Source organism: Denticeps clupeoides, chromosome 6, assembly GCF_900700375.1.
Source record: "Denticeps clupeoides chromosome 6, fDenClu1.1, whole genome shotgun sequence".
Taxonomy (NCBI): domain Eukaryota; kingdom Metazoa; phylum Chordata; class Actinopteri; order Clupeiformes; family Denticipitidae; genus Denticeps; species Denticeps clupeoides.
This window is the reverse complement of record NC_041712.1, coordinates 14,845,000-14,865,678: the sequence shown is the minus strand read 5'-3', so window position 1 is coordinate 14,865,678 and position 20,679 is coordinate 14,845,000. Positions and strand designations below refer to the sequence as shown.

General features: G+C 44.6%; 1 protein-coding gene across 3 annotated transcripts in view; it reads right to left on the bottom strand.

Moving 5' to 3' along the window:
* The window catches only part of cadm2a (cell adhesion molecule 2a), a 301,114-nt gene extending 293,407 nt beyond the window's left edge, over positions 1-7,707 (bottom strand). For 2 of the 3 annotated variants that reach the window (XM_028984402.1, XM_028984403.1), the window contains exon 1: positions 7,239-7,707. In XM_028984402.1, coding sequence (XP_028840235.1) covers positions 7,239-7,299 — 61 coding nt within the window. In that variant the 5' untranslated portion in view covers positions 7,300-7,707. The remainder of the gene's footprint in view (positions 1-7,238) is intronic. The other variant, XM_028984405.1, reaches the window with a different exon arrangement.
* Between the last annotated feature and the right edge of the window lie 12,972 nt (positions 7,708-20,679).

The following is a 20,679-nucleotide window of genomic DNA, read 5'->3' as shown; positions in this document are numbered from 1 at the left end:
CTCGTCCCTGATAAACAAACAGACGCATGCACACAAAGGCTCAGTCGGGACGGCAGCACATTAAAAATGTAAAAACATTTTTTAAAAAATGGAGCAACTGTGGAGAGCGCCGGAGCAGAATTAGCGATAATTGAAGAGCGCTTAAAGGAATGATAATTGTGTGCCTTCCTCTGCATGGCACGAGGGAAAAGGCCTCTGTAGTCGAGTACATTTTAGAAAACAGAAATGCGTGCTTGCAATGAAATAACAGTGCCCATGAAAATTGAACCAAACAAAAATAATGGCTTCAAGGATGTGACACCATTCAAATAACTTCTCATGGTGCCGCTGACAAAACAGTCACATTTATGTGCACAAAAAACAGCAACAAAGTTTGCAAAAAAAAAACTAGCATTGCATCAAATGGGGAGGAATAAAACAATCATGCAATCTACTTTTTTTCTTGACAAATCGGTTGATCTTCCTGTGGCAAGGTGCAATACAGTGGGAATAAGAGGTCCATTCTTTGTCCTCGGCTATAAAAAAAACAACATATTTCAGGTTCCTTTAGCACCCAATCAATAAGTAAAGCCTCTAGTGCACCCCTCACGTGCTCCGTGTAATGGATTTGTAATGTGGCGAGGTAAGACAGATGGCATGGAGGGGGCTGTGTGTAATGACAGGCGCCTCCAACACGACGGCACGCCGGCGTAATCCCCAGGGCCGGTCCCGCCGCCTGAACTGCATTTCCTTTTAACTGCTAAAAATGGTTTTGCGTCCGTCTTCCCTTTTCTTTCCCCCTTCGCGCGTCTTCGTTTCTGCTGGGGTTGCTTCGCCTAGGCAAAAACCAGAGGCAACCAGTTTGATCTACAGCCCTTGTTCCCTCCCAAAACGCTTGACAAGATGGCCTTGATGTTGGTAATATTATATAATACTCTGTTGATTTGGCTGCACATGCGCAGTGCATATTTTTGCTTTCAAAAAAGTGAGATACAAACCGCAAACACTGACATGGAACAGATGTTTTATTAACACATCTCAGCTACTCTCAGATACTCTCGTAATGTGATGCGCAGCCATCTTTATTGCTTTCAAAGTGATGCCAGATCAATATCAGAGGATTCTGGGTAGCCGTGTATCTACACGCCGTCTCAAACACTGAATGAAGTTGACTTGTTTTGGCTTCGTTACTACACAGTATATATGGTTGAACCTTCACTTTTTTCTACTGAGTATACTACTGGATATACTACTATATTATAGTATATACTACTATATTATATATAGTATCGGGCTTGGCGATACTCAATAAGTCCAATCGGGATAAGTCGACATATGTACCAAGTATAAAACTAGGCCTCAAACATCTTCCTCCAAAAGATGATCTTTAATGATGTATGTGCATGTGACGTACTAATTTAAATCTTTTTCATTTCCAATAAGCATCATTATGACAGAAATAATTACACTGCAGTTAGGATCTCTTCTTCAACCTACAGATAACTAGCAAGCATTTCTTTCCGATTTTATTTATGTATTTAAATCCTGAAGAAGCCTTTAGTGATATGCTTAGTTATATAAAGTTATATTGTTTTATCATGGTAATGCATCAATTAAACTGGAATAATGCCAGAATCCTTTGTAATGTCTGATTAATAGCAAAGAAAAACGTGTTTAAAATCAGGCCGCCCTACAGTACGATCTATGGGCATGGCAGCCGCCGGCTGGTTGTATCATATTCTTTTGGTCTTTCAGATCTGGCTTGTAGACCTCAGCACTAAAGCCACATCACAGTTCAGTGTGTTTCTGCTTTAACAATAAAACTGGGAGGTAAGTGCAGTCCGCAGGGATTTGAGACGCTCTTTCCTCCGTGCTAAACTGCACACTTAGGCTACAGGCTGGGCTAAAGGCTGACAGCCAGGCTGCAAATGGCTGCTGTGAGGTCTTTGGGAGACGCGCTGTTCCGCTGCACCTTAGTGCTTAGAGAATACACAGTTTTACAGTTTAACAGAAGGACCACTGGTCCCATTGTCCGAACTATGACCGTACTGACACAAGTCACATCGTCAGGATTTAAATATCCAGTTCCCTCCGTGAAAATCACATGGGATTTCAGAACTAAATAAGGGCCATAGGTAAGATTAACTGGAGACTGGTGTTTTTCTTTGCCTGCTGAAATAAAAGTGTTGACATTACTAAAATGTCTGCTGTGAAATACAGTACATAAAGCAACTTCCTTACGTCAATGCATCCGGACATCTGTGCCCATGCATAGTAGTGGAAGTAATAAACAAGATCAGTTCCCAGTGCCTAAAATGGTCGCTGGTGGCCATGTGATGTTCCTCCTGGAACATAGCTGTCAGACCCTAATGGAGTGAGGACTGTCTTTCATACACAACATTACAACAGGCATGTGCTAACTCTCAGCATCCGGTACTGATGGAGGATGCTGTGTCATGGCAACAACCAAAGATGAAATAACCAGGTAATGTGCAGAAAACTCTGGATAAACAAAGCAATTAAATGAAACTGCTGTCACACTCAGCCACAGCAGGTGCGATAGTCCTTTACCCACAGTCCTTTGGAGGCTTTTATAAAAATAGAAGGATGACTGGGTGTAGCGGGGAGGTGCGACTGACTCCACATCATACTGACATGATCCCCTCCCTTGGCAAAGTCTCGCCCCCCCCTGGTACCTCCACCTACCTTCTGTTTCAAATTTCTTTAACACCTGAAAGAACAAAAGAGTACTTTTGATCAGGGGAAATCCCTCCCTATCACTGCTGGGATTCCTCAGCTTCGCCTGGCAACCAAGGGTGGTGGGTGTGTTCAAACACAGATGAGAGGACGGGTGAGGAGAGGAAAAAAAACTGTAGGGGAATGTGAGACAAGCGGGAAAGAGAGAAAAAGACGTAGCGTGAGGAAAGAAGCAGTGGAATAAATGTTGAGGAAGTGGTGAGGAAAAGAGGGGCATTGTGAGGAAATAAGAGAACGAGGGAGAGTGATGGGAAAAAGAGAAACAGGAAAGAAAGCGGGTAGAACCAGCAGGGGATACTGTGCGGGTCCGCAAGACAGGGAAGAAATACCAAGGAGAGAGGATCTTCCCCTCTAATCCCGTTCTCCACCCATGCCTAATCAAACAACAAAGACGGAACTGCAGCAAGAACGAGAGAGAGGGAGAGAAACGCTCTTTTTTTCCCCCCTCTCCATCCATCTCCGTCCTGGAGGAAACTGAAAAAAAAAAAAAAGACTGAGCAAAACACCTGAATTTAAATACAGCCAATCATCCGTGCTGTGTGCGGGGAGAAGCTATGTGCAACCCACACACCCCGCCGAAGGCACCGGAGCGGCGTGCAGGCGGGAAGGCTGCAGTCTTGAGCACGCAGAAAGAAAAAATAGAAAAGCGTAACTCCAGTCACTGAAAATGGCAGCCTGTGCGGGACTTCATTTCTCAGCTGTCTGAGCACATTTGCCCGTCCTGGCCGTTAGACGGGCCCACGCGTTTCACACTTAGCGTGCTCGGAGACGCCACTGCCTAAAAAAAAAAACACCATTAAGCCTCACCGCCACCGCGGCCTCTTGTTACGAGCGCCGTTTCCCACGCTGCGGTGGCACAAAGCCCCGCATCAGGTCAGGGTGCATGGGGGCTTAGGACAGCCGCCCGGACAGCCAGAACCTGGACCTAAACTACAAAAGACAGAGGATACAATCAGCTCAATAACCCAGTTGGGAGGAATCGCTCACAAGGCCATGCGTATTCACATCACTCGGCCTGACGTGTCCGCTCAATTAAACCGCTTCTGTAGCGCTGATATTTCCATTGTGACTCTGCGCCGGGAGAACAGGCCTCGGCTCTTTTGAAAAGCCGACAATGAAGCCCAGGTACGGTTAACGTCTCCCAAAACTGACCTCACTGGCACTTACGAGGACAGAGTGAAAAGTGAGACGCGACTGGCTGAAAGGGGAGACGTCGGATGGCTGACTTGGGGGCCAAAAGATCACTCGGTATGCCTTTCTTCATAATGCTGAAATGCTGGCATGAAGCGTATAATGAAGCATTATCGATTACATTTTCAGCATTTATCAGACGCCCTTATCCAGAGCGACTTACAGGGACAGTCCCCCTGGAGACGCCGAGGGTTAAGTATCTTGCTCAGGGGCAGTAAGCGGGATTTGAACCTGGGTCCTCTGGTTCATAGGCGAGCGTGTTACCCACTGGGCTACTTCCACCACGATTAGTGCAAGATACTCATTTTTCATCAACAGTATCTACCACAGCAGAAGTGCAGAAGCAGAAGAGGAAGACACCAGCAATTCTCATTCGGGTTCTATAGATTTTGAGTTGCAAAACTAAGAGGCCTAACTTGTCAGGAAAAGAACATGCTAGGGGAATATTTTTTTTGTGTGTACTCCCTTTTGTGTGATCATGTAACTCAACGTACTACCAGCTGGCAGAATTTAATGGCTGGAACCCACCCACATCGCCTACCTACATACACAAAGCTCTGCCTACGTCCCGAAAACGTGACGCTTGCAGCTGCAGCGCTGCCCTGAGAGACGTTTTTTTTCCCATCATCCATCTCTCCTCCAGCTGTGGGCTCGTCTGCCCCCTTAAGCAGGAGCCATGGAGGACCAAAACACACACACACACACACACACACACACACACAAACGTCACACACTTGTCTCATGCATTTTACATCACTGCGTTTTTGCGTGTCACGCAAGGCAGCGTCCTAGAAGAAAGAACCAATGACAAATACAAACACAAACAGGATTCATTGTGTTGCTTTCTTCTTTTTCTAAAACGTCTTTTTGTCCTAAAGCCTGAAGAATACAAATGTATTCTAATCCCCCGTATTCATCCAAAATTTAATTAGCCCACTTTCAGAATGTCATAATGTGAATGACATCTTTTACTGTTATCTAAATATGCCGAATACTTAATAATGGCAATCAATTTCATACCACTACTAATGATATTTCATTAATAACGACAGTATTAACAATTCTCGGCTGGAAAGGTTGAACAGAATGTCCTCCTTTTTTTGAGTGGGGGCGCCATGAAAGGTACAGTTCTCTGCAGAGGACATTCAAATCCCTCCATTCGCTCTGCATTCCATTCTCACATCACAATTAACAACCAGGCAAACAGACTGACAACAAGCAGCCAGAAGCGGCGTGGCTGCGATCAACAGCATTCTTTGCACACCAGTGACACCAAACAAATAAATGGTGCAGCACCAAAAAAAAAAAAAAGTTGGTCTCGCGTCCCTCAGATGTTCGGCCTCTGGAGCAAAACTTGCAAAGGGAACGTTTCAGAAGCACTGGAGGCAGCAGGAAAAAAATACAGATGAGGAAAGAAAGAGGGTGCCCGCCTGGTCACGCCGGGCGCTACCGTGAAACCCACCAGAAGACCATGAGTCACGCCAGTGTTAAAAACGCAGGCTGGAATATTCATCCAGCTCCATTATCATGAGGCACAGATTGTGAGGGCTTTTGATGCCAGCCATCACACACACACACACAGACCACAGAGCCGGTGTACGGACTTTGCTGTGCATTTTGAGGAATAAAGCGCGGCAGCCGCGGTCAGAACCTGCTGTGAGCGATTTAACTGGGCATTCATGGCTGCTGCCACGGGAGGAGAGAGAGAGGAGAAAAGGACTGTGGGAAAATCAATACGCGGCTTCAGCCTCGCCGTCACTGCCAAGTCATTAAAAGTGATGCCTTGAGGAATGTGCCTAATTATCTCCGGTTATTAACGGCCAAGCCTGGCTATCAACGTGCAGTTTCAGGTATTCGTGCAGAAGTGTGAGGGTGACACACACACACACACACACACACACCGTAAACATGCGGCCGAGTAACACACACACACACACACACATTTCTTGTGCACAGCCTGCATGCACCTGCAGTGAGACGGGGTTTTTGATATGTAAACAGCACGTGGCTGCAGGTTCGACTTCGGTCAACAGTCCCTGGTCAGGCTGGAGGGCGGCACACACAACCAGACTAAACAGTTTACAAGCCCGAGAGAGAGGGGGAGAGGGAGAGAGAGGGAGAGAGAGAGGAAGAGGGAGAGAGAGAGGAAGAGGGAGAGAGAGGAAGAGGGAGAGTGAGAGGGAGAGAGACCGGTGTCACTGTGGAATAGTGAGAGTCGCACTTCGTAGCCCCGGGATGGAACGGGGCGGTGGCTCTCGTCCTGGCGAGACCGGCGCAGGGCGCGCGTTTAGGGGAGGAGGGCGGGGGAGGTTCGCGTGTCTCCTTGACACACCGGCGTGGAGTTGGAAAAATAAAAAAAAAATAAAAAAACGACGTTCTCTCATTCTTTCACGCACGCGAAAATGCAGACCGACGCTCGTGCACGTAATAAACACGCACGCGCTCGGTCGGTCCCGCTCGTGCACGCACGCACGCAACCGGAGTCACAAGAAGGAGCTCGGACACGGACACATTCACACGCACGCACGCACGCACGCACGCACGCACGCACAGACGCCCGCGCGCGTAACTAGGCACGCACACACAGTCCGGGCTGACTGCTCTGGGTCCCCGAATTCCAGTCACATACGCAGCCGCCCCGCGGTGACACCGTGACCTTGCTGATCCCCTCCTCCCGCGACGCGACGCACGCAGCAAGTTTCGCGCCCTGGGTGGGAAAAAAACCACAATAACGCGCGCTGCGAGCTAATGCGTCCAAATCCGACGCGTTCGGGTCGGCGACGCTTTCAGCTGGTGCAGCACTTTGCGACCGAGATAAACGTGTTTCCTGGCGTAACGAAACGAGAACCTGGTGCTACTACGACCCCAAGATGCGAACCGCTGCAAATGCCAGAAAAGCAGCAACACCACGCGAAGGCGACGCCGGTTTCAGGACTTAAAAAAAGTGCAGGATATGCAATCAATGATCAAGACGCCATCAGGGTTCCGAAACGGTGAGAGCTGCTGACTCAGATCCGTCGGATCCGACTGAACTAATGGATTCGGTTATTGGATCATGTCTCGTTTGCAGTCGTTTACATGGCACCATTAAAAAGGGCTCCACTAACGCGGGTTCGCACATTTCTGAAGGTTGTGCACGTTTATCTGACACCACGTCAGGTCGTCAGTCAGCAACACAAAAAGTTCCCGGTCTTTTAGAGCACAACTCGGTAAACTCGGAGTGTTTAGAACAAACATCCCTCTCTCTCTCTCTAGACATTTAAATATTTATATACATATAATAATTGAACAAAAGTTGAAGTTGTTCTCACCTTTCAGGGCGACCGCGAAGATGCTGTAGACGGTCAGGAGTAGGTGCTGCTTCAGAATCATATTGCCTCGGCTTGCCTTCCCCCACAGCACCGCAGCGAAACGCGACACACTTCCTTCCTTCCTTCCTTCCTTCCTTCCTTCTTTCCTTCCTTCCTTCCTTCCTTCTCCCCCTTCTCCTCCGGCCGCTGGACGGGTTTTATCCAGGTGTATTCTGCAGTCAGTGTAGTATTAGCCTCCTCGGCTTGAAGCGCTTCTTTCCTCCTCTGCACTGTTGTTGTTATGATATATATATATATTTGATATATAGATATATATATATATATAGACAGAGAGAGAGAGAGGGAGATAGGTAGATGGGGGTTGAATCCTCTCGTGGAGAAGAAGGCGTAGCTGACGGCGAGCTGTACAGTCTGGGAGAGATGCTCTCGCAGCAGAAAAGTACAGCGGCTTTGCCTCTGCTGCCTCACGGGAGCGTGAGCGCGCCCCGAGGCCCCGCCCACTGCGTTTGACGGACAGGCGCAGCGGCCCAATCAGGGGTTGAGACGGGTTTTTTTTTCTTTTATGTATTCCCTCCGAACAGCATACCGGCACTGAGCGCCCGCATTTACTTATTTTCTAATAAGCGTCTATCACAAAGGCGGGCGTTTTGTCCACGACCAAAAAGCTGTTTTTTTTTTTTAAGCCCCTTTGAGTGAAGGGTACTCCAGACGTGCTTGATGCAGATTTTTTGCTCGATGCAGAATTCCATCCCGTCAAGAAGCGGTCGTTTGTTTTCAAAATGCACTTCACCATGCAAAGAGCAGGCATGGCATATCGCTGCAGATTAGGTTACATACAATCACTTACTCAGTGAATTTTATCAAAAACTCTCCAATAGTGAACACATGCCCAGTGGGGTTCGAAGCTCCACAGGGGAAAGTTTTTTCTAAATTGGTCAGCGTTGTCACGTCCAATTTAGTCATGTGATGACTAGACCATATATTACTGATATTTTGATATTCTTAATTGCGAAATTGTCAGGAAATATCAGCAATTTACTTTTGCAAAGGACTGCTCCAGGAGACTCATACACAGGTAATTTCACATCATATTGTGCTGGTCCATTTCTTATCAGCAAACCATATTTATATATGGAAAATGAGAGAGAGCCAACAGGACAATAGCTGTTAATGGCAGTTTGCACCGCAGAACATTTGGAAATGCTGTGAGTCCTTCTTTATTAAGAATCTGAAAAATGTACAGAATATGAATGTAAAAACATTGAATATGGCTTCTGGATGCGACAAAAGGATCTGTAATCATTAATAATAATATTGTAATAAAATAATTACTATGTTTATTTTAATATACATATGCAACAAATACCATTACAATCTTATTATAAGATATTTTTGTGTATCTTATGTAATTCTGTATTGTGTTGATAGATGAGGCCAACAATGAAATTTCATCTGGTACAGACCTCCCTTTATCCTGATTTCCTCCAGGTTTCCTCCAGTCAATCTGAAAGTGAAGGGATTGTCATTGTGAAACACTGCAGCACAGCACATGGTGACATAAAGAAATGTGTCCTCTGCTTTAAACCATCGCCCCTGGGTGAGCAGTGGGCAGCCATGACAGGCGCCCGGGCAGCCGTGTGTGAGGACGGTGCTTTGCTCAGTGGCACCTCAGTGGCACCTTGGCGGTTCGGGATTCGAAACGGCAACGTTCTGCATTCTGATTACAGGTCCAATTCCTTACTCGCTAGGCCACCACTTCCCCGTCACCATCTACCCCCTATGTAATATAAAAAGTACCATGAGTCTATATATAAGCAAGTCAGATAATAAATGTATGTGATATTACCATTATTTACCAGCACTCACCTCTCCCGTAAGATCAGTATGAACGGAAACTGAGACTGAGGAGTTCCATTTTGTATACAGGATACTCTCTTGTAAAGGCACACAGGAGGCAAAACAAACTAACACAACATTAACACAAACCTAAAACTATTTACATATTTTGTTAATTACATTCTGACAATAAAAGAAATTTAGTCACATCCTGGGGCATCCAAATCACTATCCAACACCCAGATATCTAGCTCCACACACAGAAAAAAATGAAAAAGTGACCTTTTCACAGAATAGAATAGTGTAGTAGGGTTACTTTACCACACTATCTGTGACTGCTCTTGACAGTTCGTCCTGCATCTGAGTGCCAGCGGCCAATCACCATCAAGCTCTGTTCTCTTGCGTTCTGTCTCTTTCATGTGATTGTACTCCCGTTTAGTCTGCTCCATTTTGGAGGTGCCTTCAAGTTTTGCCTCGAAATTTGTCAATTCTTTCCTGGACCAACTTATTCAGAGATTCTGCTGCTGAAGCAAATAGGAAATTGAACTGAAACCAAAAGGACCTAGCCTGCCAAGGAGGTCTCCATGACTTTGTGAATTGATTTTGGAGGTGCTTGCACCAACATCCTAGCAAAGATGAGATGTTCACTGGACTTTATATATATTCCTGTCAGGATCTAGTCTGGAAGGGGATTCTCTTGGTCTGGGTCTGGGGTGTTTAAAGCTGTTTGTGTCTGTTCTCTGTCGGGTTAGGTGATTATGTCAACCCTGTCTTGTGTTGAATAAAATCTTCTGTCTTGTGAGTCGTGCAGAACGTTACAAATGTCTGAAATCAGTCCTTGTTTGGAGGTCTGAAAAAGACATAAATTGAAGTTCTCGTTTGGATTTTCAAAGCCAAATAATTAGACCATTTTTTTTTTTTTTTTAATTAAATGTGGTATTGGGGCCACAGTAGCTTTTCTATGGGATGTGACCTGTTGGGCTCATGAGATGAAAAGATAACCTTCAAACCAAAAAGGGAAGGAAGTTCCCCTTCGAGTCAAATAAAGTTGTTCTCTAGTCTACATGCTTGACTCACCGAATTCAGCTGTTGATTTGTTTGTCTCTTTTTACTTTGTTGTTGTGTATATGTGTGTACTTGTGGTGACTGTGATTGTTCTGGATGAAATGCTACAGGCTTTCATCACATTTCATCATATACCGAGTGTGAACTGCATATATTCCTTCAAGTCATGGGTTCTGCGAGACCTTTAACGGTGTCCTGTGGTATATGGCCTCAATTCATCTAAGTTGCAAGGTGTGCCAGCCACGAAATTTGACACATCCCATGAAAATCAACATAATCAACACATGTGTAGAAGGTACACATCAAAATTGCATCCCTGTTAATGCGGGGTCCAAAGATTCCGAGCAAAACATTCCCATGAGCATTACAGTGCCTCTGTCAGCATCCCATAATGCATCCTGCTGCCATATCCTCCCAAGGGTAAATCATGTACAGGCACCCAACCATCCACATTATGTAAAAGAAAGCATGATTTATCTGATCAGGCCACTGTTAGCAAGGACAATCTTGCTGGTCTGCATTTTTGCTGCAACAATATGCTGCAAAGTTTGATGTGCTGCAATGGCCACTACTTTCCTTTTTCTTTCCTTGGACTACTTTTAGTTGGTGCTAAACACTGAAGACCAGGATCTTTGCACAATACTTTGCACTTCAACACATCAACATCAAGAACCAAATGTTGGCTGAAATAGCACCCTTTTTATTTACTTTTGTAAATATGCAGTGTAATAAATATTATTCACTATGTATTTGATGTTAATGTTGTGGCTGATTGCCGTTCACACAGTGAACTTGGAGACCTTTGCACAACTGAACTAGAAAGTGTATTGAAGTGCTCCAAAGACTGGTAAAAATAGACCTCTGCAGGTTCAGACCTCAAGAGCCGTAATTCCCTCAAAGACATTCACGGTGTTGCTGTAGTAACACATTGTCTCAGCAGCAGCAAGATCTTCACAGAGAGATGTCTATATGCTGGAGATTTTATGAAAGCTGCATTTAGCCACTTGGCCCTGATGCGTTTTGCTGCAACATGGTGAAATTAAGTTAAGTGTACAAATGTCCTAATTGAAAAGAAAAATGAAGGGAAAATAGAAGGGGGAAAACATCTATCCCCTTTCCCTCACTAACCTACCAAAGAAGCACAGTATGCGGCACTGAGTAGAATTCCAATTAAACTGCTTTAAAAACAGTAATATAAAAGGGCTGTGTTAAGAGGTCCAGCTTGCTCTGAATCGCCCTAAAATGGGACGGTCAGACAGTGGGACAGGTCTGAGACAGGATGCACTTATACATTTACATTTAACGCATCTAGCAGACGCTATTGTCCAGCGTGACATACATCAGTGCTTATTTGTAGCTGGTCTTCATAGCTGTATAACTTAAATCATCAGCTGCTGATCAACAGAGACTGTCCTCTAAGTTTCATACCATCAGAGGGCCCATTAAAGTCCAATGAACCTTACATTTAAAAGTCTGAAACCAGGAGAATAAACATTGACAGGATTTTTTTTTGTAAACTTAGAAGGTATGTGTATTTAGTCCAGCACATCATACGTACCATATCGTTTTACATCAGGCATTTGTGGCAATTTGTAGCATTTCAAGCGGTTTGTTTGAGAAAACCTGTAACAAAACCTGCCTGACACTTCTCTTGGTTGTCTTTGTGTTCACTGTGCAACAGTTGCTTGTCTGATTGCTGTATGGAACCATTGCAGAGTCTCCTCTTCACCTAACTTTGCAGGCAGTATTTTGACAGGAGGGAACATTTCATTCTAAAACTTTTGCGCATAAGTCCACCCACAGAGAGCGGAGATCTCTCTGCATGGCAACACATTGATCTAAGGTTAGATGATTTTTTTTGTCATCTCTATGAATGATTTTTAATGTAATTGATTTGTTTATTATTACTGAAAAAATGCTTGCGGATTGTGTTTTTAGAATTGCAGAATAGTTGAATTTTCGGAATTTACAGCTCAATTTCACTATTTGTGATGTTCATCTATGGTATGGCAGAATGCTTGTTTTTATCTTTCAAAATATCTCAAAAGATGGTTGCTTGCAATCACTTTTAAGACCCTGTATCTCTCACCATCCCTCCATTTCCCATATTCACCTCTGCATCAATGTTCAACAGCTCCTGAGCATGAATGAGCCAGTGATTGATGGCTGTCTTATCAGTCAAACTCCCTGATGCAGACATTCCTCACCAGTCCAAGAAACAGCACCCTCTGCTGCCTGTCTCTGCTCTGGACACAGCGGATGTCAGCATGTGAAGACTCTACACTGTTAAGTTTTTTATATAGAAATTCTCAAAACAACACAGTGCGTTAAAGTTATGTCATAGTCTCCATCCCTGCATTTTTTTCTTCTTCTGGGTCAGACAACTTCATAGCAATCACAAGATTCCAATTTGGCAAGGGCAAACTACAGTAGTGAGATATATGTGGGTCTAATCCATATAATAATCATAATCTTGAATATGTCTAAGACACCATCTTCCTGTGATGAAGTGACTATATAAACTATTCAAATGTATTCAAAGCAACATGACATTTTTTTCCAGTTGGTATATAAGTATAAGTGCACTTATAGCAGACCTGGAGCTGACACAATAACTCATGTGAACTTGCTCTATTGTAATACTGTGACATTTAAAAACCTTGGATCAGACCTGACAGTGAAAAGCAGCATGTTTGACATGTGACCTCTTTAATGCTTTGATATCAGGGCCACCTTTTTGAAAGCCCTTTTAAAGCCTTCAAGTATAAGATGTCCTGAACATCCCAAAGGGCCTAATTCTTCTGCATTTTATTTTATTGTTTGTAGCTGCTTTACACTGCACTACACTACAAGCTGCCTTCAACCCACATCTAGATTTCATTCCTGCTTTTGTAATATGCAAATCTTTATGCCTAGATTAGTTTAAATGGTAATTACGTTGCCTTACATTTTGTTAATCAGATAAGGACACTAGGACACCCAGCATGGCTTGTAAGGTATTACTACAAGTAACTGCTCACACCATTGAGCCTCACCAGGTTAATCAGAGAGGAAAAATACCGGTTGGTTCATCTGTTAAAAATGAAACCACTTAAGTAGGAGGTAGGAATGATTTGGATATAATTTCTTATTTAAAGTTTGACCTACCCCCTCTCGCTCCCTTGGGTGAAATGCCTGTCCTCAGATAAGAATGAGCCACAGAGTCCCCTTCAGAGTGCAGGATTTCACTCCAGTGCTATCACCCTTATCACTGCAGCACCCAGAGAACAATTTCCTGTCTTATGCCATCGCTGGCCTTCCACAGCTCTGTCTGGGAGGCACTGGGACTAATTGCCCTTTTGGCCCTGCTCCATTTCTGTCTGTTTCATGGGCTTCTCTTGTTTTCCTGTTCCTAGGCGTTGCACACCCTCATGAAAACTGCAGTTGTGATGAGTGTCCATTTTAAAATTAATTGCTTGATTCATTTAAGCAGTATTGTTGGCAAATAGTTCTTATTTCTAATTACATTTTGTTGCCTGACTTGGACCGTGTCACGTCCGCGAGCTGAGGGGGGGAGGAAGCACAGAGGCTGGACATGATTTATTAACAATACAAATCAAAATGGCACGAGGGCCAAAAACAGGGGAAAAAGGGGAGAACCAAAACAGACCCGCAGGAGTGTGGCGATTGCCAGAACTCAAAAACCACACTACAGAACAGTTGTAAGTTCCACAAAGAATGTCGCAGCCGTTGATGAGCTGTTGCCTAGCGCCTTTTAAACTGCAGTCCTGACAGAGCCCCACCTCCACAGGCTACGTCCCCGGAGCCCCAGCAGTACCATCAGTGGAGGAGGTAGGTGGGCAGCAGCAACCACAGGGCTCCTCTTCTGCTGTGTCCTTCCACTGGCGGACCCGGACCCACTGGTCATCTCTATGGTCCCACATGGTACTCTTACGGGTACGTGCGGGCCCTGTCTCTGTATACCCCCTTTGACACATCTTGCGTTGTTCGCTGCCGCGCACTAGGAGGCTGTCCTGGATCCTCTGCCAACCGTTTACTGCCTTCTGCTGGTAGTGCGGACAGCTCCCCTCCCTGCACCGCGCAGGGAGGCCGTCCCAGACCCTCTGGCAACCAATTGCTGCACCCCTGGGTGGTGCATTCTAGGCATATGCAGCCCTTCTTGCTGCACGTCCCTGCTGGCAGTGCGACCAGCTCCCCTCCCTGCACCGCGCAGGGAGGCGGTTCCGCACCCTCCGGCGACCGTTCACCGCACCGCAGGCTGATGCCTTTTGGGCCCATGCAGCCCCTCCCTCTGCACATTCCTGGTGCCAGTTTGGGGGCTTCCCCAGACCATCCGGCTAGCCCCTTCTGCGTCCGTTGGGACAAGCAGGCCCTCTTCCTGCCTGTCCCAACTGGGTCCTCATGCCATCCAGGGGGCTCTGTGGCTCTCCGTCCCTCTGGAGGCGGTCCCAGGCCCATGCCTGGCCCGCCCTCCTTACCGACTACCGGAGGACCCTGCTTCATCGCTTCCCCATCCACCCTCCCCTCAGGAGGAGCCCCCAACCTGAACTGCTTCCCCCCCCAAAAAAAACCCTGGCTGGACTTTTTTTTTTATTTTGGGGCTCGTCCACCTCGTCCTGGACCAGTGCAGTCGGGTCAGGAACCTCCTCCCTGGGGTTTGGCTCCGCTGCTGAGTCGCCATCTGGTGGATATAAAGAGGGGAAGTGCTGACCCAGTCAGATGCGTGAGGATGGTGGTTATCTTGTCCACATCTGAAAGTCATTGTCATTGTCGCTCTCGTCGTCCATGTCTTCACAGTCCATGGGTAGCCTTGCCCGCAGAGTGCAGAGTTCCTGGTCCGACATGGCAAAGATCGTGGGTGTTGCATCCTCTGCGCTCGCTGTCCACATCACTTCCTCGCTGCTGCTGACGCCCTCGTCCTCCACCCACTCACCCGCAGACATTGCCATTTCAGGGTTTAGGGAACATTCCAGGGCTCGCCACGGCTCGACCCCCGTATCACTGCGAAGAAATCGCTCAACCAGTACACGGGGGTCATCGCGTCTCGCCACGGATCTCCCCGACCCCACGGTCGACCATCTAGTGCTCCCCGCTGCCGCCGGTACTCACTCCGACTGGCTGAGTTCATCCTGGTGCTCCTCTGCTTATTTCCTCTGCACTTTCGGTTAGGGTTGCGACATTCTGTCATGTCCGCGAGCTGACAGGGGAAGGAAGCACAGAGACGGGACATAATGGAAACAATGATTTATTAATAATACAAATCAAAATGGCGCGAGGGCCAAAAACAGGGGGAAAAGGGGAGAATTTAAACAGACCCACAGGCCTGTGGCAATTACCAGAACTCAAAAACAACACTTCATAACAGTTGTAAGGTCTACAAAGAATGTCGCAGCTGCTGATGGGTGGCTGCCTAGCACCTTTTAAACTGCAGTCCTGATTGGGCACAAGTGAGTCCCCAGGTGCCGTCAATCCTGACACTGTGTTACACTGTAGAAGTAACTAATATGAAACACACACAGAATAAACATGAAGTCAGTGGCAATTCTATGTAATGCAATGCAAATAGTGTCCATTGATCTAAGCTAATGGCTTTAATGAACTGCTGTACAGCTAAAATCATTAAAAGTGAGGTGGCTACTTTTGTCCTGTTTTTTTTCTCTTCACATTTTGAGGAATGATGTAAAACAAGGATGTTGGGTTTGAGAAATCTGGCAGCATTTTCTTTGAGTTCCCATCCCCTTTCCTTGAAATCCCAACTGCAGCAGTACAAGGACAAAATAAAGTGAAACAAAAAGACAAATGAAGTTCAACAAATGAAGGTGGCGGCCAGAAGTGGCAGGGGGCATCTTTGGTACATCGATCATTCATTTTCAGTCTTCCAATCACTATCCAGTACCAGGCCTTTGTTTCTCTGTAGCAGCATAAAACACGGATTTTCACACACGCACCATTCAAGATGGTAAATAATTGCCAACCAATCTTCATTAATTCATTACTGATTTCACTTTTATTACTGAGGTTTAGTTCCTTCTTGGTTTGTTCTGCCATGTAGCTCTGTGTAAATTTACTTACTTATATGTGCACCACCCACTCATATTCACAAAAACACAGGGCAGAGCTTATCATTTTTAAAGCTAATGATCATTTTTAATGGTAGTTAAATACCTAAATTAGCAAAGATCATAAAAGTCATGAACTGTGATTTGCATTTGCACCTAAATCCAGGCTTAATGGTTCTCAACAACAAATATAATACTGTTAATTGGCTTTTCTCCAAGTGACAACACTCTTGCTTATTTTTCCCAAGTTGCATGTGTAATAAACTTCCCACCCCATCTCATATCTCATTTCCTGGTCAGTGTTTTTGTTTATTTGCATGTCATTTTCTCTAATTGATTCCTGCTGCTTTGCTTGAATTCACAAAACTCTCAGTTTTTTTAATACGCAAATTATCAAAAGAACAAATGATTGTGCTGTCCTTAATAATGTTTTACAATACTACAATGTCAACTTACGGTGCACTCTAAATGGGTATTGCATGAAACCTAATATGCTGTTCATCATTGCACGAATATAAGATGTTCTCTCTTAGACCCACATTTATTCCCATCCGTGTGGACCTTCCTTTATTATGGAGACGTCAAGCATCTTTCTCCAGATTTCACACACATAGACAAACATGTGATCAGCAGGACACACAGGCCTTCATTTCCTGGTGAGTTGCCCATTGGACACTGTGTGTCTTAAGATTGCAGATGTCGCAGTGGCAAGACTGCTGTGTCTGACAGAATGGCTCAAGTAGCAGGCAGTAAAACCATCTCACTATGGAGTTAGACATATAATTACATGAAATAAAGCAACAAGGCCAGTGTGATAGAAAACAGGTCTTGTTGAAGAAGATAAAACTGCGCATCAAGAGATTCAAAAAGCCTTTCAAACAAGTTCATCAGAGTAAATGACTACTGCAAGGTTAGCTTTGAAAAAGTTGTCACTTTTGCTGTGTGAGGCACAATTTTATGTGAAGCAATATTCTAACAAATATTTGGTGAAAGATTTCTTAAAGTGAAATTACTAAACAAAACAGAATGGTTTGATTTTAATATTGGCCTAGTTGCCCTCAAATGTTCATATAAATGTGCATCCTATCAATTTGAAGCAATCATTATAACGGCTCTTTTCAGCAAGCAAAATGCTACAAAACAGATCTTCAGTATGCTTTGGCACAGAGGAGTTGGACACTTGGCAAAATAGAGAGTGCAAGCTTTTGAGGATCAATGAGCAATGATTGGTTGAACCAAAAAAAAAAAAGATGAACAAGTAGAGGGGATGAAAGGGGCTAAATGAGAGGAAATGTCTCTGGCTGAGTAGCTCTCTGGCCACTTGAAGTGACATGTTCTTATGGTGTGAGAACAACTCTAGCAACCCACTGCCACCATATTACATAAACTCTCCATCTGGCTTCTTCTCTGAGATGTTATTGATTGATATGACCTTCAGTGTTGTTTTTCCCCCAAACAAACATCCCTTTTCTGTTGCTTTACTCTTATGAAGCAGCTTAATAACATGTTCTCAATATCTGCACTTTTATATGGCTTCTCTTCTTTAATTACTCATTTAAAATTTGAAGCATTCTTTTCTATAGCAATATCAACATCAAATTCATACTTTACTCCTGTAGATCTACCAGTGGTGGTTTCTGAAATATCCTTTGCATGAGCATTCCCACATAGGTCACAGGCTGAAGAAGATGGTGCACTGGAAAGAGCATTGATTCAGTCAGAGGAAGGTCTGGTCTGACAGTTGAAGACTAGAGTCTCCATAGATCCTGCCATCAAGGTCCAACAGCCAGCAGATGAATTCTTGCTTGATGGAGATCTGGCACACACTTCACGAATCAATTTTCTGATAGGTGTTACTCTTTGAGGGTATTTCTATGGCAATGCAGGGGTTGAGCAATGTAACATTTTTGCCATTAATGGGATCTTGTTTGCATAATGAACACATTCATCAATGATAAAGAGTGGTGGATCGACATTAATGGACATGGGGACAGTCCCTCTGCCGCAGGTTCATGTCACAGCGGCATGGTGCAGGGATGGAAAAATTTGCATGGCAGTGGGGTTTATTACACAGATACACGCATCAGAACAAGACTCAAAGATTAAGGACCAACAGGGAAGAGATACAAGAGGAGACATTACAACAGCTGCACACAATCAGGTTAACAATGAACAAAACACAACAAAGGTCAAATCGCAGTGCCGGAAAGACCCCTTCTAAGTCAGTCCAAGACACTTCAGGGAGACCATCTAGATGCTTTATGCATCTCTGTTTACCTGAGGGTTACGTGTCTTGGGATTAAAATATGGTGTCATTCATTGGGTGTCAACTCTCAGGCATAATCTTTTGGGCATACCTGCTTAAAAGCTGACCTAAAGATCTCTGGTACAAAGAACTGTCTGTTGTGTCCTGTATTGTGAAAGTCATGCTCTGCAGGTCAGACCATCAAAATGTATCCCAGGCTAATTGTTTCATTCCAAGAACTCAGCCTCCAAGAAGAGACTATATCCTTTTCCTTTATTTGAGCTTCCAGGATAACCAGCAATTCATAAAGAAGTTCCAGAAAGTCACAGTGCAGACTGTGAAACAACGTAGACTGTATTATTTAAAAAAAAAAATCATATCTGAGAAGTATTAATGTGTGTCCTGTACAGTCTGGGGTACTGGGGTAAAAGCTGTTCCTAAATTGTGCTGTGTGTGTGGATTGTCCTACATGAGAGTCTCCTACCTGTGGGCAGGAAAGAGTAAAGTGATGACTCGGGTCCTCCATAATGTGCTTGATTTAGTGTGAGTGTTGAGCAATGATCTTCTGCACCGTCTTCTCTGCAGGGCCTTCTGGTCTTGTTTGGTGCACCGGCCATACCAGGATGTGACACACTCTATGAGGATGAACTCCAGAGTACCTGAGCATCATGAGCTCCTTAGTTTTGCTGGTATTGAGAGCAAGGTTGTTCTCAAGGCACCACTCTGCCAGGAGTCACACCTCCTCTCTGAAGGCTGTCTCATCACGCTTGGTGATCAAGCCCACAATAATGGTGTCGTCAGCAAATTTCTGGATTGGAGCTGTGTCTGGATGCACATTCATGTGTGAATAATAATGAGTAAAGCAATGGGCTTAGTTGCAGTGTTAATTATCAAGGTTGATGATGTTTTTCTGCCAATCTTTATGTACTGTGGTCTGTTGGTGATGATGCAGAAACATTATTATTAATATTTTATTGCTATTTTATTACATTTTAAAAATCTACTACAAATTCTAAATGTCTGATCTCTGTGAAAATTGAGGGAGAAATTGAAAAAAAAAAAAGTATTGTAATAATGTTTTACATGCATTGACATGCAATGTAACAGTGACCAATATTTTAATGAACATATCTTTTCATACCATTTAAAACAAATGAAGAATGCTTTTTTATTGTTCTTTACTCATACAATTGATCTGATTGCGGTTGATGATGTTGATTGTGGTTGATGATGAAATTTGTGCTAGCTTACCTGTATTTAGTGAAGTTGAATTCACAGTAAAAAATGTCTACAGTGTGAACAGTCAATCATCCTTTACATACATTTTTGATACAACAAAGAAACAACACAGAAAAAGTATGCCTCAGTGATAATGTGACCCACTTGTGATGAGAGCGTCCTGCAGGCTTACTGGTCATGACAGGCCTGCAATGTTTCCAAGCACAAAGCCCCCATCATGCCAAGCAGATGGAGCAAAGCTAGAATGACTGAATATCCCCAAAGTCAATTCCAAACCAACTGGAGCCGTCCTTTCCCAAAAATTCATACGCTGCTCCCATGTGATCACCAATAAGGGAAATTTTGTCCAAGTTTGGTCCCTAAGATCTAGGCTGTGTATCAGGAGGTTTTCTTACTTCCCTTAAGCTGCCAGCCTGTTTTAAATGGAATGTACATGAGGTTTAATTAGACCATCACATGCTCAAATGACAGGTAATCACCTAATTAAGTCAAAACCTCCTGATGAAAAGCTCTCTACAGAGCTGAGTTCGCCAAGCCCAGCACTATGCCACCCATCTGTGATCCATATTTGAAAAATTTATGAGAAAATACATAAGGTTAGGGAGGAAAAAAGTATGACCAGTTTGTCAGGAAGTGGTCATGCCTCATCAAGCCAAATCACATGTGCACTGAGCCCCAGTATTACTCGTTGAAGCAGCCAAGGGCTCGATCCATGGCTCGATATTAACTCCGCTCGCCCCCATCCTTTTCGCCGCGGGAAAATAGGAGCATGACAGCTCACAGCTGGGGTCCGCAAGCTGAGCAGAACGACACCCGCTCACTGGCCCCTCATTCTTTGGTACACGTCCCCTTGGTACGACATGCCGAGGATGTTACACATGCTTTAACATACAGCCAGCCCAGCCAGGGTGAGTTTCATCCAATTTTGCGACCGTGGCCAGTTTCATAGTCAACTTAAATGCCAGGCTGTCCACCATATCGCCACTAAATGAGCTTT